The 27,988-nt window shown below is 45.9% G+C and overlaps 1 protein-coding gene across 3 annotated transcripts; it reads right to left on the bottom strand.

The window, feature by feature from the left end:
* Positions 1 to 179: 179 nt before the first annotated feature.
* cep68 (centrosomal protein 68) lies at positions 180 to 27,988 on the bottom strand. Of its 3 annotated transcripts, none has more exons than XM_048536579.2 (7): positions 27,735 to 27,988; positions 14,073 to 14,474; positions 9,441 to 10,961; positions 8,116 to 8,238; positions 4,189 to 4,285; positions 2,581 to 2,747; positions 180 to 658 (listed from the first exon to the last, which is right to left on the bottom strand). In XM_048536579.2, exons 3-7 carry the CDS (start codon positions 10,950 to 10,952, stop codon positions 596 to 598), a joined length of 1,962 nt encoding a protein of 653 aa, XP_048392536.1. In that variant the 5' UTR covers positions 10,953 to 10,961; positions 14,073 to 14,474; positions 27,735 to 27,988; the 3' UTR covers positions 180 to 595. The 3 variants fall into 3 exon arrangements, with proteins under 3 accessions (XP_048392536.1, XP_048392538.1, XP_048392537.1); XM_048536581.2 differs by having other exon boundaries at positions 14,073 to 14,248; XM_048536580.2 differs by lacking the exon at positions 27,735 to 27,988 and adding an exon at positions 23,226 to 23,448.

The following is a 27,988-nucleotide window of genomic DNA, read 5'->3' as shown; positions in this document are numbered from 1 at the left end:
GGGTTATCCCTATGTTTGTGCTGTGGAGATTATAAAGGGGTCAGACTGGCTTAAACCAATGTCTGTACATCAGAATCCCTATACTCTGAATTTATCCTGCAACCACCAGTGAACAGCAGCAGGAGTGCAAAGAAAACTGTAGCAATGTTTCTTCCCCCCCCCCCCCCCCCCCCCACCCAGTGTGGGAGCTGATAACACTCTACATCTCACTAGGAGGGACTGAATAGGAGGAGGTCTTGACTGTCTACAAGTCCTGTAAACCCCAGTATGGGTTGCACCTTAACAGGTTTGTGTGACAGATCTATCTGCAATTCAGAATATTTGATGCAGTTATGGATTTTCTTCCCTTTGCCTCTGAGGCCATCAAGTGTTATTTAATGACTTGAATTTGACCAAATTGAAAATTTAATTCAAGCTGTGGCAATAAAGTAACCGAGTACCATAAAATAGAGTTTTGAAGTGTAATAACAGGAGGTGTACGCACTCATTGATCGTTAGTTTTTAGAAAAGTGTAAAATTAAGCCAATAATTTGACAGAGCAAGTTCTTCCCAGACTCGAATTAAAAGAAGCATCACCCTCCCACTCCTCAGCCTTTTAAACTGGATGATCCATGTTCACGTGGTTTGCTGCATCATGTTCCTCCAAGCCACTTGGCATCTGGAAAAACAATGTGTAGTCATCAGTTTTCTGTCTGGGCCTAATCTGGAAGTACTATATCCTGTAAACAGAGCTTTAAAATGAAGACTTCCAGAGTACACAGAGGGGATAGGTCAGTAGTGTGTATCAATCAAAGGAGGTTTGTGTCTCGTTGATTCATTTCAAGCTTCTGGAGGCCTATAAATACACATTTAAATATGAAGCAGTGTTTGTGCTGACGTGGTTCAATGAATCACGTGATGGGAAACACTGAAACTGATACCAACATCCTGTTTCTTCCAGGTCAGCAGCTGTACAGGAAGGACTAGTTCCAATGCAAATGGCCATGTATTACACTTTAAAAGACTGTACCTTCAGCCAAAACATCACTGAAAGCAGAAGGAACAAAAATTCCACAAGATTTCAACTGATAACAGAATCCACAACTTTGCATGAAATCTGATGCAGTTTCGGAAGTGTGAAAAGCACTGCTTGACAAAAGTAACTACTGAAATGGAAAATGATCTGTCGTAGATTAAAGATAATAAAATGTGAGGCTGGATGAACACAGCAGGCCAAGCAGCATCTCAGGAGCACAAAAGCTGACGTTTCGGGCCTAGACCCTTCATCAGAGGATGAAGGGTCTAGGCCCGAAACGTCAGCTTTTGTGCTCCTGAGATGCTGCTTGGCCTGCTGTGTTCATCCAGCCTCACATTTTATTATCTTGGAATCTCCAGCATCTGCAGTTCCCATTATCTCTGTCGTAGATTAAAATAGAGTTTACTTGATACATGCATTGTTTGAAATTCTGGACAAACCAACTCACAAAAGCTAAATATGTTCAAATCCATGCCCTCAACTTTTAGTAACATCAGATATCCCTCAGTGTTTTAAAGCTTCAAGTGATTGAACAAGAATGGGATCGGTTGCTATCAGCTGTCTCCAAGTTATGAAAATGTTAATTACATTTTAAAAGCAAAACAGCCAAGCATTTGACGAGTGTTAAGTAAATTATCTGTAAAGCCCACATCTAAATTCCAACAACAAACTAATTCTGACCAAAACTAAAAGCTGAATTTACAAACAAGCGAAATGTAATTCTAATGCCACATTTTCCTGTTTCCTCTTTTTCTTGTAGACTGCTCCACAGACACAGATGGACAAGCTCAAAGCTCCATGATAGCCTCAAACAGAATGGTTTGCAGAAATAGAGGCAGGAATTAAAAGTTTACAAACTATCTTTATTTTAGCAATACGAAACTTGTAAAATTACATTTCTACCATGGGCGTTTACTGAGAAATGAGAAACCTCAGGTAAGTATTAGTTTGGCGCTCTGATGTTATCATCTCTCCTCCTAGTTAAGCATGCAGATGTCCCTTCATTATCTCACACATACAGGATCTGCACATTTACTGTTATTAATTAAAAGTGGCCAGAAGGTAAGGGGAAAGGATACAGTAATGTTAAAAGCTAGCCTAATGGAAATCATGAAACTATTATTGATTGTTGCAAATAAAAACCAATCTGATTCACCAATGTCCTTTCAAGAAGGAAATTTGCTCTTAGCTGGTCTAGACTGCATGTGACTCCAGCCTCTCAGCGATGGGGTTCACTCAACTATCCTCAGGCCCAGAAATGACTAGACCATATGCTATTAGCAGGTTCGCTCATTTGGCTGGATGACTGGCAAGTGATGCCAACAGCATGGGTTCAATTGCTGAGGTTACCTTGAAAGACTCTCCTTCTCCCGTCACCTGGGGTGGGGTCCCTCAGGTTAAACCCCAACCAGTCATCTCTCTAATGAGACAGCACCCCTATGGTCCAATAGGTGAATTTACCTTTTATACTTTGCTTAATATTAACAGTAAGCAAGCATAGCTGTCTTCATTCACCACATTCAACAATTTACAAAACAAAGATCCAAAGCAAAATTATTCTTTACCAACACTGATTGCCCTTCCACGCCAGCAGATTCAAATTCCTGTTGCTTCGTCTCTAAATCATCTTTCACCTTATTCATAGCAGCAAGAACCGAGAAGTACAGGTGGGCAGCATGTCCATTCAGCTGCTTGGATTGTCTTGAGATCAACTCAAGTGTCTCCTTGAGAACTAAACCAGAGCAGAAGTGGGTCAGAGAAGTAGCGTTGAAAATAGCAAACATGGCTAATCAATACAGAAATAAAATATCACAGACACTGGAATTCCAGATCAAAAGCCTAAAGAAATGTTGGAGATGCTCAGCAGATCAGGAAGCATCTGTGGAGAAGGAGAGAAAAATGCTGGCTCAACATTTCAGGCCAGTGAGCTTTGATCAGACTCAAAACCTTCACTCTGTTTCTCTCTGCACAGTGAAATACAATTACCACTCAGAGTCTGATGCTGCCAGACCTGCTAAGTTTCTCCAACAATCTCTCTTTTGATCATTGGTAAGAGATCATTTTAAAATTTGAACATAATGCTGGAACAGCACCCAAGGATCAGCAGAATTTTAAGAAATTATTTTATCCCGTGTGAAAATCATTCATGTGTTTTATGTGTCTCGGAACAAATGTTTGGTCATCTCTGCTTTGATTCAGAGTTCATTTCAGTTAACGAGCACTTTGTGAATCACCTCGGAATGGTTTTCGAGATTATGCGATTTTTAAAACTGAAAAATGGTGATTTGATCACCAGTTAATTCTTGTAAGACAACGAAGATTGATTTTTTTTTAAAAAAGATTCCAATATGAAGTTGAAACAGCTTCCTGATTTATTATTTTGCTTCATTTGTGTCATTTCACAGTCTAAGACAGACTGAACACGTCTGGCAGGAAATCGAGTGACACATCACACGCACACAGAAAGCAGTCAGTGAATAACTTTACAGTTTGTTAGAATCGAGCTGGAAAAAGGGAATCAGGGAACAAAGCCAAGTGAGTTAATTATTGATCAGTCAGGATCTCATTAAATGTCAACAGAAAACTTAAGGGGCTGAATGGCCTTCTCCCATTCATATTCAAGTTTTTTTTTCCTTTTAGAATCCTAACAGTGTGGAAACAGGCCATTCAGCCCAACAAGTCCACACCAACTCTCCAAAGAGCCACCCAGACTCACCCCCTCCCATAGCTCTGAATTTCCCATGGTTAACCCACCTAACCTATACATCCCTGGACACTATGGGGCAATACCCCATGGCCTATCCACCCTAACCTGCACATCTTTGGACTGTGGGAGGAAACCGGAGCACCCGGAGGAAACCCACACAGACACAGGGAGAATGTACCAACTCCACACAGACAGTCGCCCGAGGCTGGAATCAAACCCGGGTCCCTGGTGCTGTGAGGCTGCAGTGCTAAACACTGAGCCACCGTGCCGCCCAGGACAAACTGACAGTACTCACTGCAGAGGAAACAACAATGGCCCCTTTTGGCTTTGAAAACATTAAAAGATGAAGTCTTCTGCCATAAATGATGGGTTTCACGAGTCAAAATGGAATTCTTTTTGAAGAGCAGTGCAGATAAAGGCTTCAAAGATGAAAGTGCATTGCTTGGTGCTCCTGAAGGATTTTTACCTGGTGTGGTGCTGCTCATTGACTGGAGCAGGTGTTCTCCAGAATTTAACACACTTGCCGTCAGCTCTTGGTGTTCCTTTATATCATTCCTGAAAGCCTGTTCATGAGGACACACAAAACAAATTCTGAAGCTCACAGATTCAGTCCACACACACACTGTCCAGCACATCAACGGTTCATTCTGTAGAAGCACTGTTTACTCACACGGTGGCTCCACCTCACACTCTCCCCCATACCCCCTCACACTGTCCCCCCGCACCCCCTCACACGCTCCCCCGTACCCCCTCTCACACTCCCCCCGTACCCCCTCACACTCTCCCCCCGTACCCCCTCACACTCTCCCGCCGTACCCCCTCACACTCTCCCGCCGTACCCTCTCACACTCTCCCCCCCGTACCCCCTCACACTCTTCCCCCGTACCCCCTCACACTCTTCCCCCGTACCCCCTCACACTCTCCCCCCGTACCCCCTCACACTCTCCCCCCGTACCCTCTCACACTCTCCCCCCGTACTCTCTCACACTCTCCCCCCGTACCCCCTCACACTCCCCCCGTACCCCCTCACACTCACCCCCCGCACCCTCTCACACTCACCCCCCGCACCCCCTCACACTCCCCCCCCGTACCCCCTCACACTCCCCCCCCGTACCCCCTCACACTCACCCCCCGCACCCTCTCTCACTCTCCCCCCGCACCCTCTCACACTCTCACCCCGCACCCTCTCACACTCTCACCCCGTACCCCCTCACACTCTCACCCCGTACCCCCTCACACTCTTCCCCCGTACCCCCTCACACTCTCCCCCCGTACCCTCTCACACTCTCCCCCCATACCCCTTCACACTCTACCCCGTACCCCCTCACACTCACTTCCCCGCACCCTCACACACTCACCCTCCGCACCCTCACATACCTCGCGCCCCCCCCGCCCCGCACCCTCACACACTCACCCTCCGCACCCTCACATACCTCGCGCCCCCCCCCCCACCCCGCACCCTCACACACCTCGCCCCCACAGCACTCCCCATCCATCCTGGTGGACACCATCCACCTCCAGCAGTTTAAACATATGGCAGGTCAATGATGTAACATTCAGCTCTCCCCACCCACAGCATGTGTCCTTCATTCTGATAGAGCCAGCCCACCATTCATTCCTCAGTCACTAACACAGTTATGATGAGCGGAATTTTATGCTTTTTTTTGGCCATTTTGTCAGGTTTGTGGAGTTTCTCTCTGTAATGTCTAGTCAGGCTTCTCATGCTACTGCCCCAAACCTATCTCATTAACTGCACACCCCCCCCCCACTCCTGCACTCCCGTGTTCGATGTGATCCCAACTCTCCTACTCATCATATGTGCCTGAATAACTCACCACTTCCAGATATCCCAGACCAGCTGGTATCCCTGGCACCAGCAGCATCTTTAAAATCCCGTTGTGTTCCCCGGGCAAGCACTCTCAGTCAGAACTGCCCAGCGCTGTTCTGACATTTACCCGGTCGTGGCAAGCAGGGGAAAATAGGTGCCCAGCTTTGGGGGCAGGGTCCTTGAGCTCCTCCTGGATGGCGTGCTGCGGAGCAGGCGTAGTGTGGTCACCACAGTATGATCCACATGGAGAAACCACCAGCAGTGAAGGAAGAAGCTCAGTGACCACCCCCATTTGGCCAGGATGCTGCCAGCTTCTCTGTGATAGCTCACACTCACTCCATCTCTGCACGCGGCCTCACATTCTACCTCACCTTCCCTCATCAGCTGTCCCCGCTCCCCACACACACACACACACACACAAAGACACACACTCTCAGACACATAGAGACACACTCAGACACATAGAGACACACTCACAGACACACACACAGATATACACACATGCAGATATACACACACAGCGTTACAGACACATAGAGACACGCACACACAGATACACACACGCACACAGACATACCCTCCTGGCACTCTGAGCTGCCTCCTCACTCACTCGGATCACCGCACCAACCTTCCCCCACCTGCACCAGCGCCAATGTCTGTGCCAGCTACTCTTATCTCCTTCAAATTCCCTCCCTTTCTCTCATTTCAGCAGGAAACTGCCCACTATTGGACAGAAAGAACCAAGATGGACAGCAGGCTGCTGTTCCCTCGGCTCCTCACTCCCAGGAGGACAGTGATCCGGACTCTGACGTCCATTCCTAAGCCCCTGGACTAAGATCAGACGCTGCCCTGTGCTGGGAGCCCCTAACTGAAGCTGGTCCCTTTCATTGGTTAAGGAATGCTGGCAGCCAGCACAAGTTTTCTGGCTTTGTATCCACACTACTGTGTATTCTTTACAACATGCACTGCAGAAATTCGCCAACAATCCTCAGGCAGCACCTTCCAAACCCACAACCACTTCCATCTAGGAGGACAGGGACAGCAGGTACATGGGAACACCACCCCCTGCAAGTTCCCCTCCGAGCCCCTCACCATCCTGACTTGGAAATAATACTGTCATTTCTTCACTGTTGCTGGGTCACAATCCTGGAATTCCCTCCCTAAGGACAGTGTGGATCTACCTACAGCGCATGGGCTGCAGTGGTTCAAGAAGGCAGCTCACCCCCACCTTCTCAAGGGGGCAATTAGGGATCAGCAGTAAATGCTGGGTCCAGGCAGCGATGTCCTTGTCTCACAGGAGGAAGAAAATACAGCAATGCAGGACAGAGGCACCTTAAGCCTTGTAGATGTTGCTATTTTTTGGGGGGGGCATTCTGGTGTGGGGCAGGGCAGGTGGACCAGAGTCAAGTGAGGACTAACAGAGAATGGGAGCAGCCCAGAAATGGAATGGGTACATGAATAGGAAGGGTTGAGGGGGATATGGGCCAAATGCTGGCAAATGGGACTAGATTTATTTGGGATATCTGGGTGGCATGGATAAGTTGGATCGATGGTGCTCTATATCTCTATGACTCTCTACCTGGTCAGTTTATACACAGGCCGTTTGTGGGAACTTGCTGTGTGCAAACTGCTTACTACATGACAGCAGTGATGATAACGCTTGGAAAAAGTAATGTAATTGGCTGTAAGGCTCTTTGGGAAGTTCTGAAAGTATTACAGAAATGAAAGTATCTCTTTTATTACCAAAAACATTCTCCTGGGAGGTCACCAGACAAGGAAACAGTCAGAGAGGCTGGGCCTCTAACCACTGGGCTTTAGATGTGAGGTGACCTCCTGGAGACAGACATGATCTTGGGGGAACTGAGTAAGGTCAACACCCAGAGCGGGTTTGTCCTCATGGGAGAGACCGCAATTAGAGGGCATGGTTTGAGAAAAGGCATCACCAAATTCAGATGGAGATGAAGAGAGTGAGGAAGGTGGGTCATTGAATATTATTGAGGCTGAAATAGATCAGACAAAGATCCAAGGTCATAGGGGGCTGACATAAATCATTGAAACCCTATGGCCACTCGGCCCATGATAATGCTCCACTCACCCAGACCCACCCCATCCCTGTAACTCTGCATTCCACATGGTTAACGCACCTAGCCTACAGATCCCTGAACACTATGGGCAATTTAGCATGGCCAATCCACCCCAACCTGCACACCTTTGGACTGTGGGAGGAAACCGGAGCACCCGGAGGAAACCCACGCAGACATGGGGAGAATGTGCAAACTCCGCACAGACAGTCGCCCGAGGGTGGAATTGAACCTGGGTCCCCGGTGCTGTGAGGCTGCAGCGCTAACCGCCGAGCCACCGTGCCACCCTGTTCCAGAAAGTAAAGGTCAGATCCCAGTCTGACCTGAGATGATCTTATTGAATGGTGGAGCATCCCCAAGCTGTGGAGAAACATTCTGCTTTCACCGATGATCGGCAATAATCCTACTTCATTTTTTGAAGCAATAAAATGCAGCAGTAAAAATTTAAAGTGGGGTGGGGGAGAAGAGGGAGGGTGCTGCTTACCATACACTTATCCAAGGAAGCCTTGATACTGTCCATTGTAGGCTGTGGTGGGATCCAGTTATCTGTGGTCTCTGCTACATCATACAACCACTGGACCATTTCTTCAAGTTTAGAGCTAAAGCTCTATGGGAACAAAATAGTGGATCAGTTACATAAAATTACATAGAACACACAGTACAGAAATAGGCCATTCAGCCCAACTCATCCATTCTAGTGTTTATACTCTGCTCTGCCCCAGGACCATAAGAAACTACAGAAGGTTGTGGACACAGCCCAGTCCATCACTGAAGCCAAACATCCAATCACTGACTCCGTCTGTACTGCCCAGTTTCTTGGGAAGGCAGCCAACATGATCAAAGACCCTCCCTGACCCCCACATCCCACTCCCCTCCCAACCCCGGTTACAATCTCTTCCAACCCCTTTTGTCACGCAGAATTCACAAAAGCTTAAACACACATACCAAACAGATTCAAGAACAGCTTCTTCCCTGCTGTTAGTAGACTTCTGAATGGACATCTCAAACTTCACATTTAATGTTTATCTCACTCTTTTTGCATCTTCTCTGCAGCTGTAACATTGTATTCCTCGTTCTGTCCTATTACCCTATTGCATTTTGTATGGTATGATCTGCCTGTACTGCACACAAAACAAAACTTTTCACTGTACTTGGGTACATGTGACAATAATAAATCCAATCCAATCTAATACACCACATGATTCCATCTGTCTCATCACAGCCTGCCTTTCAAACCGTTTCACTCTCACGCTCCTGCCTAGTTTCATTTTGAAAGCATCAGAGATATTCACCACAACCACTTTGTGTGGTGGTGGGTTCCACAATCTCCCTACTCCCTGAGAAAGATAATGTCTCTAAATTTCTCTGTTGGATATATTTATGCCTCTCTTGCATCTATCCCCCTAGTTTACGGTTCTCCGACAGGGAGAAACATGCTCTCAATATTGACACTGTCTAACCCATTCGGAATTTTACACGTCTCTCCAAACTTTGAAGCTTTGTATTTTAAAACAGAAATCTTAAATGAAACGAAGAATGGCTGAAAGTGAAGATGTGAAATAGAAACAGAAAGTGCTGGAGGAACTCAACCGGCCCTGGCTAGTCTTTCACAGTTACAGGGTGATTTGCTAAGTCACGCTCTCAACTTTAACAATGCAAACTCTCCAGTTCTCAACTGAAACCATCGCAGCTAAGTCATACCAGCTTAGTTTCCTAGCTCGCCCAATCCAGGACCTTTGTATCAGCAAGAAGCAAGATTGTTTTATTCTGTGTGTATTCAAATGGAACATAGAACTGGAAACATTTTACCTGAATGTGAGCCAACAGGCTCACATTGTTCTCAGCTGCTTGTTCCAAAGGCTGGTTGAATAGCAGTTGAGAACCAGACCATGTGCCCAACTTCCTAATAAAGTCATTGGCCCTTTTTAAGTCGGCAATTATATCTTCATACTGTGGACTCTTGGGCTTCTTTCTGGGACTAACTCCCAGTTGGCAGCTAGACTGAGCAGCCTCGGTGCTGCTGTCCTGCTCAGTGAGGTTACACTTGGCACTGCCACTTTTAGGGTCTGTGCCCTCTCTCATCCCACTGGCTACTTTGGCAGACTTGCTCTCCCAATGAACAGAGAGCTTCTCCAGTTGTTGGGCCAAGGCTTCCAGTTCATTCAGCTTGTAAGGGAGAGTGAGAAATTCCTCCTCACTCTCCCATTCTTTGTTTAAAGTCAGCACCTGCGTGGTTAATATAAAGCCTCCAGGATCTTTCCCCGACAGCAAAGGCTTGGAAGATTCCTCATTTGAGCTGCCTGACAGAAAACTCGAATCAATGACTGAAGAGGCCATGGTTTGCTCAGACAGGACTGCCTGGTTAATGAGGCCCTCAGTTTTATTCCTCGCAGGGCTATCCACTGAGGTGTTTGGAATGATGCCAGCCTTAGGAGGTTGTTCGGACAGCCAATAGGATGGTTGGCTGTGCAGGTGGGGTGGGCTGGAGGAACAGTAAGGTGTCACTGCGTGATCCTCTCTGTAGCTAGAATGGCCCCAGGTGATGTTAGCAGCACTGCTGGTGTTAGACTGGTAAGCAGGCAGTGACAACGAGGTGTTTGTAATAGTTGTATTTGACAGGGAGGGTATCAGGCTGTCATCCATGATCCCAGAATCCTTTAGATAGGAGTCAGAGGTCATATCATCATCATCATCATCATCAAAGTTGTCCCTGGAGCTGATGTGCCCTGGTCTTAAGGGATATGTAAAATCCAGCAGAGCCTGGTATTCCTCATCAGGGTCCCAATCGGGGGAGGTGCGGTCTCGAAACGGCCTGTTGGAATCCGCTTGCCTCATGGCCCAGAATTCGGAGAAACAAGGTGTGACCTCCTTGTCGCGGAGTGCCTTAAAGCTGGAGACGGACAGGCCAACACTGTCAGTCGCGGTTTGGCCCAATGGTGTATATCGGCCCACATTGACATTGTGTGAGCTTAACGTAGCTTTCCTTTGAGGTATACACTGAGAGAAAGCAGACGTATCGAGGCAGGTACTATACCTCGGAGTGGACAGGCACCTCCCGTTGAGTGGTTTCTCAACCTCGAGGCTCTTGAGCGATCTGGGTATACCAGCAACAGATCTTGTCATCAACGGGTCGGATCTACCACCAGGTTCATACACTCGAGACAGAGAAAGTGACGAGGATTTTGGCTGGTATGTAGGATACAGGGAATGTAAGGATTCGGACAGGAGAGAGAACATCCCGCTGTCGTCCTGTCTTTCTGATGGGGTCCCTCTCATATATCCGGAATAGAGGTGGGAATATCTTTTACTCTGATCCTGCATATCAGCTCCCTGGAAAACAAGACAAGGGAGATGTTAAAGATGTTTTTCCCTCATAGCAAATATCAACTTTCAGACAATGGTTTCCATGTTTTTACATTCACAGATCTTCACTGAATGTAGTCACCATGGTTTGGAGGGGACCATTCATCCCATCAAGTCTGTGGGTGTCCCTGAAAGGGCAACATTTATTACCCATGCCCTGGGATTGAGAGGTGTGCTCAGCCATTTCAGAGGGTGGTTAGGAGCGAACCACATTGCTGAGGATCTGGGGTCACATGGAGGCCAGACAGGGTAAGGATGGCAGACTTCCTTCCTTTGAGCGCATTAGCAAACCAGAACGTTCCTTTTTTTACAACAAGGGGTGATACTCTCACGATGGGTTTTAATTTCCAGATTTTATGAACTGAACCTAAATTAAACTAAATTATATCTAAATTCCACCAGTGGATCAAAACTATTTGACAGTGTGATGTGAACCCAGGGTAGAAGTCTGAACAAAAACAGAAGCAGAAATTGCTGGTAAAGCGCAGCAGGTCTGGCAGCACCCGTGGAGAGAAATCAGAGTTAATGTTTCAGGTTGTGTCCGTTCTGAAGAAGCCCCAACCTTTGGATTACTAAGTCAGTGACATCACCACAAGGCCACAACTCACTCTCATTACTCAGCATTGTCCGTAAACAGTTCCAGATGGACAGTGACACTGAGATAATGGGAACTGCAGATGCTGGAGAATCCGTGATAACAAAGTGTGAAGCTGGATGAACACAGCAGGCCAAGCAGCATCTCAGGAGCACAAAAGCTGATGTTTCAGGCCTAGACCCTTCATCAGAGAGGATAAAGGGTCTAGGCCCGAAACGTCAGCTTTTGTGCTCCTGAGATGCTGCTTGGCCTGCTGTGTTCATCCAGCTCCACACTTTGTTATCCCAGATGGACAATGACTTTTTTGCAACAATTTGGTGACTTTCATGGTAATTTCTTTCACTTTCAGAAACAGAGAAGTTCGAGATAGAATGAGGGAGAGGAGAAAGAGTAATTTTGGAGAGACAGAGATAAAATAGGAAGAAATGGCAGTGGCAATCGCGGAATCAGGAAAAGATTTCTTCAAGAAACAAAAATCTAAAAAATGGCAGAGATAGTAGGAACTGCCAAGGCTGGAGAATCTGAGAATAACACGGTGTGAAGCTGGATGAACACAGCAGGCCAAGCAGCGCCAGAGGAGCAGGAAAGCTTGACGTTTCGGGTCGGGACCCTTCTTCAGAAATGAAACGTCAAGCTTTCCTGCTCCTCTGATGTTGCTTGGCCTGCTGTGTTCATCCAGCTCTACACCTTGTTATCTAAAAAAATTACAGTTAACTTTGGCGAACAAAGGAAGTTCAGGATTGCATAAGATTAAAAGAAAAGGCCAATAAAGTTACCAGCAATAGGAGTAATTGGAAGGATTTTAGAATACATTAAAGGAGGACCAAGAAATGGAAATGAGGGGAAATTGAATTTGAATGCAATTAACTGAAAAGCGGACTGTAAAAGTTTCTGCAGGGAAAAAAATGGGAAATATTTGGCTAAAATGAACATAGGTTCATTAAAGGCAAAGTAAGGAGAACTTGTAATGGGGAATAGAGAAACGATAGTGAAGCTAAATTATTATTTTGTTGCAAATTTCACCGAGGAAGATACAAAATCTCCCAGAATTAGAGAGGCAAGTGAGAAGTTGAAGAAAATTAGATTTAGTCAGGTCAATGGGTCAGAAAGTAGGCAGGGGAGATGTGGGTAAGGCATTTCCCTGACTGGGGAGTGTAGAACCAGGGGCAGAATTTAAAACTAAGGTGGTCCAAGAGAGGACGCCATTTCTTTACCTCAGACAGCTGTGGAAGCTCAGTCTATGATGTGAATATGTTTAACGGAAGGCTGAAGGGGCTAAATGGTCTCCTCCTGTTCTGATGTCAGTTAAGGACTGTGCTTATCGACGAGAGTAAATTTAAAATCCAGTTTAAACAAAAATTTAAGTTGCATTGCTCAAGTCTCTTGCCAATTGGATACAAAATTAGCAGGGCGACACAGGGAGATGGTTGAGGGTTGTTTTTCAGACTGGAAGCCTGTGACCAGCGGTGTTCTGCAGGGGTCGGTACTGGGTCATTTATTTGAATCAGTTCAATGAGAATATGGGAGTTGTAGTTAGTAAATTTGCGAATGACACCAGAATCGGTGGTATAGCAGAGGGCGAAGAAGGCTACGTTTACAAAGGGATCTCAGTCAATTGGGCCAATGGGCTGGAGTTTACTTGAGAGAACGTGGCTTATTGCATTTTGGTAAAGCAAACAACAGCAGGACTTATACAGTTAATGGTAGGGTCCTGGTAGTCTTGTCGAACAGAGGGACCAGGCACATAGTTCTTTTAAATTTGCATCACGGGCAGACAGGGTGATTAAGAAAGCATTTAGCACGCTTGCCTTCATTGCTCAGACCTCTGACTATAGGAGTTGGAACATCAGGTTAAGGTTGTACAGGACGTTGATGAGGCCTCTTCTGGAGCACTGTGTCCAGTTCAGGTCACCCCTGCTATAAGTAGGATATTATTAAATTGGACAGGGTTCAAGAAGATTTACCAGGATGTTACCAGGAATGGAGGGTTCGAGTCAAAAGGAGAGGCTTGATATGACTTTTACCCTGGGGCATCAGAGGTTGAGGGGTGACACTACAGAGGTTTATAAAATCATGAGGAGCATCAATAAGGTGAATAGTCAAGGTCCTTTCCTCAAGGTTGGGGAGCATACTAGGGGCATATTTTTGACATGAGAGGAAAAAATCTAATAAGGGACCTGAGGGGCAACTTTTTGATACAAAGGGTGATTGGCAGGTGGAATGAACTACTAGGGGAAGTGCTGCAGGCTGGTACAGTTACAACATTTAAAAGGCATTTGAACAGGTACATGAATAGGAAGGGTTCAGAAGGATATGGGCCAAGTGTAGGCAAGTGTAATTTAGTTTGGGAAATTGATCAGCATGGACAAGCTGGACTCAAATGTCTGTTTCCGTGTTTTATGACGCGATAACAACGTTTCTTTGAAAAACAAAGTAGTGAACAGCAATACCTGGACAGTCAGAACAATGTTTATATTTCTTACCTGTTTTAGAGCTGGCTGTTAAAGTAGGCCTCCTGAGTTGACTAGACACCTGCTTGCGGTTGACCAATCTTCAGTCTGCTATGAATTTTCCTAATGCGATTTTCCAGCTGATAGAGTAAATAAACGACTTGGACATTTTTCTTCTGCATTTGACCCAACGATCCTTCATTCAAACACTGATGGGTTTTGGCAGTGTTCACAGTTAGTGGAGACAAAAGGAAGTAATTAAAAAACAGTAACCAAGAGGCTGTGTGAGGAACTTTAGACCGATCTGCTGGCAGCTCAGTATAATCCCATGGATCAAGACTCTTAGACTTGCTCCCAGCTGAAATGTAAGGAAGGAGTCGAATCTTCAAGCCCATTAAGGTCTATACCAGCAACTTTTATGACTGCTGGCATTTTCTGAAAGGTCAATAAAAAAGTAATTGATTAATTAATTAATTAATCGGGAAGGGTCACCTGAAATGTTAACTCTGACTTTTCTCCACAGATGCTGCCAGACCTGCTCAGCTTTTCCAGCAACTTCTGTTTTTGTTCCTGATTTACAGCGTCTGCAGTTCTTTCGGTTTTTATTTTTCAATCAATTAATCGATCATCTCAAGAACAGAAACCGACTATTTGGCCCGACTGGTCTGTTTAAACGCCACATGATCCTGTCCCTGAATCTGATCTCACAGTGGAGTAAGAGACAGGAACAAGGCCGCTCATTAAAACTGTTGGACAGCAGAGGGCAGTACTGGTCACGTGTCCCATCTCAGTATAATGGGGGGAGTGAGATTTGAAATAGGGAGGACAGGCTGATGGATTGAGGGCCAGGCACAGAGGGCTGGGGAGTAATTAGAATAGCCACAAGGAATACAGAGTAACGAATATTACTTATAATGGGAACTGCAGATGCTGGAGAATCCAAGATAACAAAGTGTGGAGCTGGACGAACACAGCAGGCCAAGCAGCATCTCAGGAGCACAAAAGCTGATGTTTCGGGGTCTACGAAGGGTCTAGGCCTGAAACGTCAGCTTTCCTGCTCCTGAGATGCTGCTCAGCCTGCTGTGTTCATCCAGCCTCACACTTTGTCATAACAAATATTACTGCTGACAGATGTGCATCTTGGAGGGAGGGAGAGAGGAAAAGCAGAGAGGGGACAGCAAGTAGGATGACGGCAAAAAAGGCGCAGACACAAGCAGTCATCACAATGGGAAAAGGAAGGTCAAGAGGAGGTTTTTAAAATGAGGCAGGAGTTTGATTTTTGGGCTGTCTTCGTTTCTTAGGGAGTGATTAATTTGCCATGATCAGTTAAGAGGTGGAGGGGTTGTTGGACTGTGACTTCCTTACCAAACAGAGCAGGGACGCAATGAACAGCTATTTGAATCTGAGAGAGATACAGGACTGCGGGGTAGAAGTGAAAGAGTAGTTTTATCTCTGGATTGCCCTGTCACAGAGCCAGCACAGAAACAATGGGACAAGTGGCCTCTTTCTGCATCAGACAATAAATCTGAAGATCTGGGAAACTAAAAAAACCAGGAACAGGAGTGGGCCATTCAGCCCTTTGAGCCTGCTCCAGTATTCAATCTGATCATGGCTGATCGTCTAACGCAGTCTTTGGTCTCTCCCCATACTCTTTGATCCCTTTAACCCTAAGGTGCTGTACATCAATGGGAGGAGGGAAAGAGTTTGGGATCACCAACAGATTCTTTTATTCTTCCTGGAATGTGTGCGATACAGGCAAGGCCAGCATTTATTGCCACCTCCTTACCTGCCCCCGAATGCAGTGGCTTGCCCGACTATTTCAGAGCACAATGAAGAGTTAGCAGCATTGGTGTGAGGGGAGGGGTCTGAAGTCTAGCAACAGCAGATGGAGGTGGGGGGAACATTGTGAACCAGATGGGCTCTTATAACAATTGACGGCTGTTTCCTGACAAGCTACAAGTGCCACAATGGTGGAGTGACAGCATCCCTACCTGTGGACCAGGAGAATAGGGTGCTAGTCCCACCTGCTCCAGAGGTGAGTGATAGCATTGCTGGATTAGAAAATAAAACACAAGAAGTGGTAGCTAATTCAGGCACACAAAACCCACATACACAGAGGTGACACTGACCGGGTCGAATTGCTCTCTTTCTGTGCCATGGGTTAGGGGTTCAGTCACATACTCCCCACACCCTACACCTTTCCTCCCCCTGGGATCTCTCTGCTCTCACATTTCACACAATCCACAAGCCTTGGAATGGGAACAATGTTAGTCCCTGGATATGCTCCATTGTCAGGAGGCCTTGCACTCTAAAGGAACCAGCACCCACTGAGAGGGGACTGCCCACAAGAATTGTTGTCATGCAAAAAGATTTGTTGTCACTAAACAGTGAGTCCCTTTCCACTTCCAGCTGCCATCTCGCCCTGGGCTGCTATAGGATATAAGGTTCCTATCTAATGTCTTAATTAGTTACTTGAACAGTAGAGACCGAGAAAGGAGTTTCTTTGCTAAACAACAGGGCAGTAAGAGAGCCTTCCCAGGTGCCTTCAGCTATGTCACACAGCAAGTTCAGACACGCCTGGGCCTAGATTCCAGCCTTTGTCTCAGAGAACATGGCAGCAGCAACAAGCAACAATGCCAGTGAAACCCAGAAAGAGGCAAATACAACACGGCAAATCCAAAACCAGCCAATTTCCAACCTGTTCAAACGCCAGAATCCAACAGAACAAAAGCAATTCATCAAACAAAAAACAAAGCTCTCACTTTTCACATGGCCATTCAAACTGCTGTCTGCTCAAGTCTAACGTGTGAGGCTATTCAGCCCCTAAGTGTGTTCCCAGCACTTAAATGAGATTAGGACTGGTTGGGCAGGACCTGAGGGAGACAGAGATAAAGTCAATGTTTCACATTTGTCACAATCAGGCTCAGGTCATCGACCCAAGGCATTAACTCTGTTTCTCTGTCTTTGCAGACCTGCTGAGTCTCTCCAGCACTCCCTGTGTCAGATCTCCAGCATCTGCAGTATGTTGCTTCTCTATGACCATGCCTCTATGTTGTATCTCTTAATATTTCTGGCGAACAGAAAGTCTCAGATTTAAAATTATTTGGCATTTTTTGGAACTGAATTCAAATATTGTAGATGTTTCATGTTAACAAAGTGTGAAGCTGGATGAACACAGCAGGCCAAGCCTCATCTCAGGAGCACAAAAGCTGACGTTTCGGGCCTAGGCCCTTCATCAGATGTTTCATGTGATTCCTAATTTCAGCTCTGCCTCCATTTTAGAACTGTCTTGAGCTTCACACCCACCTGAAACAGTTTCTCCACTTCTCGCTATCTCTTCCCTTAGTGTCTTAAGAACTTTGATCAAATTAGCCCTTGACCTTCCATATTCCAGGAACACAATCCTCATTTCTCAAAGCCACAAACATGAAAACCAAACGCTTTTATCAAGTTTTTCAATCCCAGTTTCTAATCAACTCCTGGATTTCATAACGACCAGAAAATGCTCTTTCCAAAATGAACCAAGGACACTCAGACTGCTTAGCACTAACTTGTATTTCTATAGCAACTTTCAGAGCAGTGATAAAACATAAGGTGTTGGACCCAAGTGGTTTAACATTTCCTTGCACGGCTTAATGTTAAAACAGGAGGCACAAAGTGGTCAGTCTTACAGTGCATCTTACAGGAGGGAATGCAGCTGGAGAGGTTAGGGGAGGCAATCTCAGAGTGAGGGGAGTGGCTAACTTCAGTCACAGCTCACAATATACCTGCCAGTGCGATCAGGGGTGTGAGAGGGTCACAGAATTATACAGCATGGAGACAGACCCTTCAGTACAACTCGTCCACACCAACCAGGTATCTTAAACTGATCTACTGGCCAGCGCTTGGCCCATAGCCCTCTAAACCCTTCCTATTTCTATACCCATCCAGATGCCTTTTAAATGTTGTAATTGTACCAGCCTCCACCACTTCCTCTGGCAGCTCATTCCATATACGCACCACCCTCTGTGTGAAAAACTTCCCCCTTAGGTCCCTTTTAAATCTTTCCCCTCTCGCCTTAAACCTGTGCCCTCTGGTTCTGAACTCCCCTGCCCTGGGGGAAAGACCTTCTCTATTTGCCCTATCCACGCCCTCATGATTTTATAAGCCTTTATAAACCTCTGATGTTCCAGGGAAAATAGCCCCAGCCCATTCAGCCTCTCCCTTTGGCTCAAACTCTCCAACCCCAGCAACATCCTTCTAAATCTTTTCTGAACCCATTCAAGGTTCACAACATCCTTCCTATAGCAGGGAGGCCAGAAGTGAACAGAGTATTCGAAAAGTGGCCCTAACCAATGGCCTGTGCAACTGCATATGACCTTCCAACTCAATGTTCAGACCAATAAAGGTGGTGGGCCACACACCAGCTTCACCACCCCATCTACCTGCAACTCCACCTTCAACGAACTGTGCCAGAGTTGGAGCAATGAAGAGTTCTCACAGGACTGTGGGCCCCAAATATAATATTCCTGAATTAAAACAGTTAACTAAGTGGGAATGTGTTGTGAGGAAGGTGTTAAAAGGCCTCAGGAGGATTAGACAGTAAATGGGCAAGGACATGGCAGATGGAATACAATGTTGAAAAATGCATCGACTTTGGTGGCAAAAATAGAAGTGTTGAGTATTTTGTCAATTGGGAGGAGGTTTGAAAGTGTAAATGTCCAAAAGAAACCTAGGTGTCCTTTTCAATAAGCTACTGAAGGCCAGCACGGGTGCAGCAACTGTTAAGGAAGGTTAGATTAGATTAGATTACCTACTGTGTGGAAACAGGCCCTTCAGCCCAACAAGTCCACACTGCCCCTTGAAGCATCCCACCCAGACCCATCCCCCTACAACGCACACACCCCTGAACATTACAGGCAATTTAGCATGGCCGATCCACCTAGCCTGCACATCTTTGGACTGTGGGAGGAAACCGGAGGAAACCCACGCAGACACGGGGAGAATGTGCAAACTCCACACAGACAGTCGCCCAAGGTTGGAATCGAACCTGGGTCCCTGGCGCTGTGAGGCTGCAGTGCTAACCACTGAGCCACCGTGCCACCCCAATGTCAGTCTTTATCACAGGAGGAGTACAGGAATAGTGAAATCTTGTATCAACTGTGTAGGAGCTTGGATTGACTGCACCTAGAGTCCTGGGTGCAGTTTTGGTCTTCCTTATCTCAGGAACGACAGTACTGCAACAGAGATAGAGGAGCAAAGGTTCAGCGAGCTTGTCCCCAGGATTGCGAGACTGTTCTGTGAAGAGAGAGACTGGTCACACTCAGTGTGTGGATATTTCACAGTTTCGAAGAATGAGAGGTGATCTCATTGAAACTTACAAAGTACATAAAAAACATTGACAGGGCAAATGGAGCCAAGATGTTTCCCTGACTGGGAAGTTGAGGACATGGGAATACAGGAACATAGGAATTAGGAGCGTGTGTGGGCAATCAGCCCTTACAGCTTGCTCTGCCAGTTAACATGATCGTGGCTGATCTTATCCAGGTCTCAATGCCACTTTGCTGCCTGCTCCCCATATCTCTTTATCCCACTTCTCATCTGAAACATACCTATTTTATTCCTGAATCTGCTGATTGATTCGGCCTCCACTGCACTCTGCCAGAGAGAGCCACAAATTCACAATCCTCTGAGAGAAATCCAGGGGCACAATTTAAACATAAAGGAGATTAAACTTGGGCCTGAGATGAGGAGAAATTATTTATTCAGAGGGCAGTGACAGCCTTTGGAGTTCTCTATCACAAGGGGCTGTGGAAGCTCGGTCTTTGGGTCTGTTTACAGTAGAAGTTGACAGACTTGGCCGACCCTGGGGATAACAGGGCAATCATATGAGTTTGGCTGGTCCTATATTCACTGGGGTTTAGAAGAATGTGAGGGGATCCAATTGAAACATATACAATTCTAACAGGGCTGGACAAAGCGATGCAAGCAGGATATTTTCCCTGTGGAGGAGTCTAAAACTAGTGGACACATTCCCAGGAAACAGGGCCATTTCCTATTGAGATAAGGAAACATTTCTTTGCACACAGAATGATCAACCCATGGCCAAGTCTCTGAATACATTCGACACTGAGATCTAATAAATTTTGAGATATAAGAGGCCTCAACAGGGATGGGGGGAAAGCAGGCACATGACACTGAAATACAGGATAGGTCATCAGCAATGGTAGAACAGGCTAGAAGGGCTGACTGGCCTGCTGTTACCCCTAGTTTCTATGTTCTGTTCCTGATTACCAATGGGGTAAAACGTTATCAGGACGGGGGAAAGGTATTAAGGTGTTCGATCAGCCACGATCATACTGAATGGTGGAGCAGGCCCAATGGCCTCCTGTTGCTATGGGCCAGGTTTGCTACAGTGAATGGACAGGAACATGTTGTAGACCGCAGTCTCCTCCTGACAGAGTTTTCAATTCTCCAGGAGCTAATGAAAAATTCACAGAATATGGCTGGGAGTAACTTAGGAAAAGCATGAACAAATTCAACGTAATTTCATTGCAACGCTTTGCCATTCATCAAAATGCTCTTGGTGGCTGTGGGCAGGAGGAGGCTGTATGATTTCTAAATCAAGAATCGTCCAACTGGATAATGAAGAATTGTGTTGGCTTTCCCACTGGCTCAGGAACACACTGGTGAGGTGAGCATGGACTTGTAAGCTAACCAATAGGAGGAGGGAGAGGGAGGGGAATCTGGTGTCTGGGCACAGGGACGTGACTCCTTGTTGCTGGGTAGATCATCTCGGGTGTCCTCAGTCTTTGGATGGAGACACCACCAGGCTGGCACTGGGAATATGCATACGCTGAGCAAATTACAAAAGATTGGATTCTGTCCGTGCACCAATTGTCACACAAACGTGTAACAACATGTCCCACAATAATACAAGTGCTATAACATCCTGTACACAACCCCACTGTATAATCCTTACCATTGATCCATGTGTTAGTACAGGATTAATGGCCTGCTTTCTTCACCATTAGTTGTTAACCCTTTCACTGTTAATCTAAACTCATTGTACCTTTATCTAACACTTTCAACAAAGTAACTCATCCCCAGGTGCTTTAGGGGAGCAATTTTCAAACAGGAATTGGCACAAAGGAAATTTAGGTCAGGTGACCAAAAACCCTGGGTCTTTGAGCATTTTTTTCTGTTCATTCATGAGACATTTGTGTTGCTGGATGGACCAGCATTTGTTGCCCATCCCTAGTTGCCCCTTGAGAAGGTGGGGGTGAGCTGCCTTCTTGAACCACTGCTGTAGGTTGACCCACAATGCCCTTCGGGAGGGAATTCCAGGATTTTGACCCAGTGACACAGAAGGAACTGCAATAATGATGGTCAGTAGTTTGGAGGAGAATTAGCAGGGGGTGGTATTCCCATGTATCTGCTGCCCTTGTCCTTCTAGATGGAAGTGGTCGTGGGTTTGGAAGGTGCTGTCTGAGGATTTTTGGTGAATTTCTGCAGCGCATCTTGTAGATGGTACACACTGCTGCTACTGAGTGTCGGTGGGGGAGGGAGTGGGATGTTTGTGGATGTGGTGCCAATGAAGTGGGATGCTTTGTCCTGGATGGTGTCAGGCTTCTTGAGCGTTGTTGGAGCTGCACTCATCCAGGATTGTGGGACTGTTCCTGATTTCTGCCTTGTGGAGTCAGGAGATGAGTTACTGACTCCAATATTCCTAGCCTCTGACCTGCTCTTGCAGTCGCTGTGTTTGTGTGACTGGGTCCAGTTCAGTTTCTGCTCAATGACAACAGGATGCTCAAAGTGGGTGATTCTGTGACGGTAACACCATTGAATGTCAACCGGTGGTGGGTCAGATTGTCTCTTGTTGGAAATAGATGTAGCCTGATCCTTGTACGGTCTGAATGTGACTTGCCATTTGTTAGCCCAAGCCTGGACAGTATTCAGACCTTGCAGCATTTGAACATGGACAGCTTCAGTATCTTGAGGAGTAGCGAATGGTGCTGAACCTTGTGCAATGATCGATAAACACCCACTCTGACCTTATGATGGAGGGAATGTCATTGATGGAGCAGCTGAAGGTTCTGTCTGCTAAAAGAGACAATTTCACATTCTCCCACATCATACTCCATTTGCCTAATCTTTGCCCACTGGCTTAACCTGTCTGTATCCCTTTGTAGGTTTACATCCCGTTCACAATTCACTCTCCTACCTACCTTTTGTCAATGACAGATTGTGCTCCTATATCTTTGATCCCTTCACCCAAGTAATTGCTATAAATTGTATAGAGTTGGGGCCCCAGCACTGACTCCTGGAACTCACCAGTGGGGCTCTGTACCAGCCTGGAAAAGGACCTACTCTCTGCTGATGGTCAGGCCAAGGACACTTTCCTGGGGAATTCCTGCAAATATGTCCTAGAGTGACTCACCCCACACAACATGCCATAGAAATGCATTAAATAGGAGAAGTAGCCCATTCAGCCCCTAGAGGCTGCTTCACCATTCAATAAGATCATGGCCGATCGGTTTTTTTTCAAATTCCACATCCCCATCTACCCCCAGAGTAATCTTTGATTCCATACCTGAAAACAATTGCTCCCCTTCTACCTTAGAAGTATTTGATGACTCAGCTCCCACTAGCTTCTGAGGCAAAGAGTTCCAAAGGTGCTCAACACTCGGAGAAATGATTTCTCTTCATCCTCCCCCACTCTCCTTCCATAGTCCAGCCCCATCACTTATCCATCCCTCAGCGTTATATTTACCTCACTTCCATATCGCTGAAATTGTCAATCCCTGTATCTGGGTTGGAACATTCCCTGCAGCTAACCCTCACCCTAACCATAATCCTTTAAATCCATCCCTGCTCAGGTCCTGCTAATCAGCTCACAGCTCCCCTTCCAGTTGTAGCAGGCATTGTAAAAACTCTAGTGAGTTCTGAGGAAGGGCCATCGGACCCGAAACGTTAACTCTGATTTTTTTTCTTCACAGACGCTGCCAAACCTGCTGAGCTTTTCCAGCAACTTCTGTTTTTGTTGCTGATTTACAGCGTCCGCAGTTCTTTTGGGTTTTAATATTGTACTCGAGTTGATCTGACTGACTGTAGATTTATTTCTGACGCAGCATCACTGATTGATCAAGACTATAGCAGAAACTTATGGAACTCATTCAATTATATTAAAATTCCAAGGAAAATTACCTTCAAAAAATTGTGGATGTAAACCTTTTCTTTCAGTCGAACAAGTTCATCGTTGGAACACTATGATACAATGTCTGTTGCTGCTCTTTCAAAGGATATCTGCAGAATATTCTGTCCTGTGGCTCCGTTTTTTTCCCAGCTCCCAGCTAACCAGGGATTAATTATATCCGCTCTTCACATGGTCACTGAGCAATAAGGGTGAAGCTCCAGCTGCTCTCACTGCCTTTTGGAGCACTCTAGGCTACAATGAATTAAGGTCTCACTGGGCATATTAAATACAAAGTGGAAAATCCATTCCAGGCAGCTTGAGTTCAGGTTTTGAGGGTATTGCTCCTGGTTAGTGAGTGGCTACTGACCAAAGGGTATTATATACACAGCTGGTGGACAACTACAAAAAGGCAAGTACTCATCCTGTCCATCTGAAGGTCCCACTGTATTGTGACCTAATTTCCATCATAACTCAGCAAATGCCTATGGCATAAATACAAGAGATTTTGGTTGGTTGGTTGTTTTGCTCAGACTCATCGCTAGTTCAGTTTGCTCAGGGTCTGTGCCCAAGCTCAGTTTAGGTCCTCCGGCTTCCAGGACCTCAGGCACTGGCAAGCATCAATAGTTTCAAAATGCACAGGAACTGAGTGAATCTCGCCTGCACACACTATGGCTGCTGGAAGATTTTCCAAGCTAGGGTTAAAAAAAAAGGCGCGAGCTCTCTTTGTTACAGCTACACGGAGTTTTGAAGCAAAGGGCAGTTCTGAACGAGGCTGCAAGTCAAAGCCAGCTACAGACAGGAAATGTTAATAAACCCATAAAGAACAAGGATTGTTATTGGCTACTGCTGCAAAGATAAAATGCTTGGTATAACTGTAAACGTTTAGCTAATTTAAGTGTTTTGAATGCTTTTGAAACTGACAAAATCTGAGATAAACAAAGAGAAAGTACTGAAGAAAAGTTAACAGCCTAAAATCCATCAGACGACTGGGACTGGCTCTGCACCCTTAGCTTCTAAAAGAGAAAGCTGCAGGAAAAGTGAATGTAGTCACAATGATCTTCCAAAATTATTTTGATTCAGCAACATCTCTAGCAGACTGGTAAAACTGAGAAGCAGGAAACTACCAGCCTGTTAAACTGATATAAGTTATTAGGGAAATGCTGGAATCCATTATTAGGAATACCTTAATAATGCACATGGAAAAGCAGAGTATGATTAGAACAAGCCAATATGGTTTTACTAAAAGACAATCCTGTTTGACAGTAAAATGAAACAAACAGCTGCAGATACCAAAGATCTGAGCATACAAAAACTGAGAATGTTAGAGAAGCTCAGCATCTGTGGAGAGAACAGAGTTAATGCTTTGGGTCCAGTAGGCAGATAAAGGGGAACCTGATGCAGTGTACCTGGATTTCAAAGGGCATTGCAATAAGATGCCATGGAACAGGTTAATAGTCAAGATTAAAGCACATAGAGATAGGGTTAATCTATTGACATGGATAGAGGATAGGTTAATAAACAGGAAGCACAGTGGGCATAAATGAAGCATTTTCCTGTTGCCAGGCAGTGAATAATGGGACAGTGCTGGTGCCTCAGCGATATCTTCACTCAGGTGGTCATGAATCTTTGGCCAGGATTGTGGGTTTCCCTTGGTGAACACATTTAAGGCTGGGACAGAGATACGCTTTGGTCCCTCTGACAGGAGGAGTGGTGGGAAGGTGGTGTTGAAATTCAATGTCATCCATGATCATATTGAATGATACAGCAGCATCGATGGGCTGAATGGTTGCACCTGCTCCTATTTCTTAGCTTCTTGCCTGTGAAAGAGTTCCAGTCATGTGCTCCGCACACAAACTGTGTGTTCCCTTCACACAGTGCTATCTGGTGTCCTGGGTGTTCTCACTATTATTGTTTTAGATTGCCATAGTTTTGTTATTGAACAAACAGAAAGGAAGTTACTTATAGAACAAAGAGTTCAACAAACAAACTTATTGGAATTGGAACTGGGTGCAACTTGGTGATCAGCACCAGCTCACTTTTTGCCCCTGGTGCACAGATGGTCTAGAGTTTGTTAATGGGAACACAAACCCGAAATCTTATCAAGACTGTCAAGACCAGGCGAAGATGTGAAGGCCAGACAAGTTAGTGAAATGGACAAGACTATGGCAGATTCAATTTAATGTGGAAAAGGGTGAGAGCACACACTTCAGCACAGAAATCAACGACAGCCAATGGGAAGACATTGGATAATGCATATGAAGAATTAAGACTAGAGGGTTGAGAAATCATTCCTGAGTACATTTAGATTAAAAAGTAATAAAACCCACCCAGCAACATTTGTGGACTCTGTAAATGAAGGTAAAGTATGCTAAATTAATCTGCTTAACTAATGCTGCACTAATTGGGAATTCCACCAGAGAACAGATAGACGTTGGAGTATCAATTCATCATTATTATTGTTAGGTTGGAAAATGTCGGTTAGGAGGAAAAACCAGAGGTGGGACCGTTTCCACTATAACAAGAGAAGGCTAAGGAGAGAATTAACACAAGGTTTTTAAACTTCTCAGAGCTTCCACAGTTAATTACTTTCTTTTCATTTATTTTGTGGGATGTGGGCATTGCTGGCCAGGCCCAGTATTTATTGCTCATCCCTAGTTTCTCTTGAGAAGGTGGGGGTGAGCTGCCTTCTTGAACTGCTGCAGTCCACCTGCTCTGGGTTGACCCACAATGCCCTTAGGGAGGGAGTTCCAGGATTCTGACCCAGTAACAGTGAAGGAACGGCGATATATTTCCAAGTCAGGATGGTGAGTGGTTTGGAGGGGAACTTGCAGGGATTGGTGTTAAAATGTATCTGCTGCCCTTGTCCTTCTAGATGGACATGGTAGTGAGTTTGGAAGGTGCTGTCTGAGGATCTTTGGTGAGTTTCTGCAGTGCATCTTGTAGAGAGTACACACTGCTGCTACTGAGTGTCGGTGGTGGAGGTTGTGGGATGTCTGTGGATGTAGGGCCAATCAAGCGGCTGCTTTGTCCTGGATGGTGTAAAATTTCTTGAGTGTTGTTGGGGCTGCACCCATCCAGGCAAGTGGGGAGTATCCCATCACCCTCCTGACTTGTGCCTGTCTTGGCCGCATAGAGAAAGGCTGGATATCTCCCTGCAGCTCCTTGTGAACTATCACCTCTGTGGGAAAAACCTGTTTACATGCAGAAAGAGGCCTTCTGCCTCCCTTCCATTAAAGTGACAGTAATGCCAAGGAATTTCCTGCCCTGAGGTAGTTGTAGGAACAATTAGAATGATGCTAAAAATGTATTGATGGTCTGGTAGCATTATATTCAAACAATAGGAACAATAGACTCTTGGCTCCTCAAGCCCACTCCGTCATTCAGGAAGACAATGGCTAACCTTTTACCTCGCCTTGCTGCATGCTCCCCAGATCCCCTTGATTCAGGCCAACGGTCTAGGAATCTCTGCCTGGAATCTATTGTTTTGACAGTGAATTCCAAAGTGTCACAACCCTCCCATGAAGATGTTCTTCCTCACCTCAGTCCTAAATGGGTGACCCCCTCCCTCACCGTTCTGTAGGTGCTCCTACACTGATTGCAGTGGTTCAGATAAGCAGCTCGCTCATGACTTGTTAAGAGCCATTAGGGATGGGTGACAACGCTGGCTCAGACAGTAACACCCACAATCCCTCAAGAAGGAAATGCCATCATGCAGACCCTGTGACACCCAGATACAGGTTCTGATCAGAATAATCTCCCATCATCTACCTCGCCACCTTTCTCAACACTATATGTTTCACATTTCAAAAACTTAACTTTTGAACAAGTGATAACAAAGTGTGGAGCTGGATGAACACAGCAGGCCAAGCAGCATCTTAGGAGCAGGAAAGCTGATGGTTCGGGCCTAGAGCCTTCATCGGAAAACATTTGAACAAGGATTTGCTAAACACCTGAATTACCTTCATGACTGACATTTTTGCTTTTACCTGAGTGGGGATTGACCAATACAGACTCACCTTGTCACATTGTTAATGTTAGTTGCCTACAGTTTATGGTTTGATTTCTTGTGTATGTTAGTGTGGATGCCGTGCACCGCTAAGTCACCATATTCTGTACAAGACTTTTTACAGAGCCAAAGTGCAAAACAGCAGCACCAAAAGAAACTACTGAATATTGGACGTTTATCCGCAGAGTGTACTCTCACATACAGACAGATTTAAAACATTAATGCCTCCCAGGGATATGTACAGACACATACACAGGCTGCAGACACGTCAACACCTCAATAATTTCTCTCCCACACACACAGCACCCAGAGTTAATGTGAAACATCAGAATCTAATCAACGTTATATTTAATTCACTTCTAGCTCTGCTTTCGGGAAATCAGTGCGAGGCAGTTAGAAGGGGAACACAGCAGGCCAGAGACAGACAGACAGAGCCCCCCTGAACGGAACCAGCTTCCTCCCGAGATATTCCGGATAAACAGCGGTCAATGTGGGACTACAACCTCACACTCACCATTACAACGTTCAATCATCATTTCCGCGCCCGCTCGGTGACACGGTTAGGTTCGGTACAGGCACGGGGCTCGGAGGGAGAACGATCCGCTAGCGGCCCCAGCTTCCCGAACTCAGTCCCACTTCCCGGGGGCAAGGCGCTCGCTACAGGTCCACAGCGACAGCGTCTCACATCGATCCGACACCACCCCCAACATCAACCCTGTTTCCGGGACAGTGATCCACCCCCAGGATCCGCTCACTGTGCTGTGGATC

The sequence above is a fragment of the Stegostoma tigrinum genome, chromosome 9 (genome assembly GCF_030684315.1).
Source record: "Stegostoma tigrinum isolate sSteTig4 chromosome 9, sSteTig4.hap1, whole genome shotgun sequence".
NCBI lineage: Eukaryota > Metazoa > Chordata > Chondrichthyes > Orectolobiformes > Stegostomatidae > Stegostoma > Stegostoma tigrinum.
This window is presented reverse-complemented; position numbering and strand designations above follow the sequence as displayed.

Bases quoted from the DNA above. Each gene is read 5' to 3' on its own strand.
- cep68 (XM_048536579.2), bottom strand. From the start codon at position 10,952: ATGCAGGATCAGAGTAAAAGATATTCCCACCTCTATTCCGGATATATG. The intron at 8,239-9,440 runs GTAAAATGTTTC...TTGTTCCCATAG, and splicing joins GCCTGTTGGCTCACATTCAG to AGCTTTAGCTCTAAACTTGA. The intron at 4,286-8,115 runs GTAAGCAGCACC...CCTCATGAACAG, and splicing joins CTTCCTTGGATAAGTGTATG to GCTTTCAGGAATGATATAAA.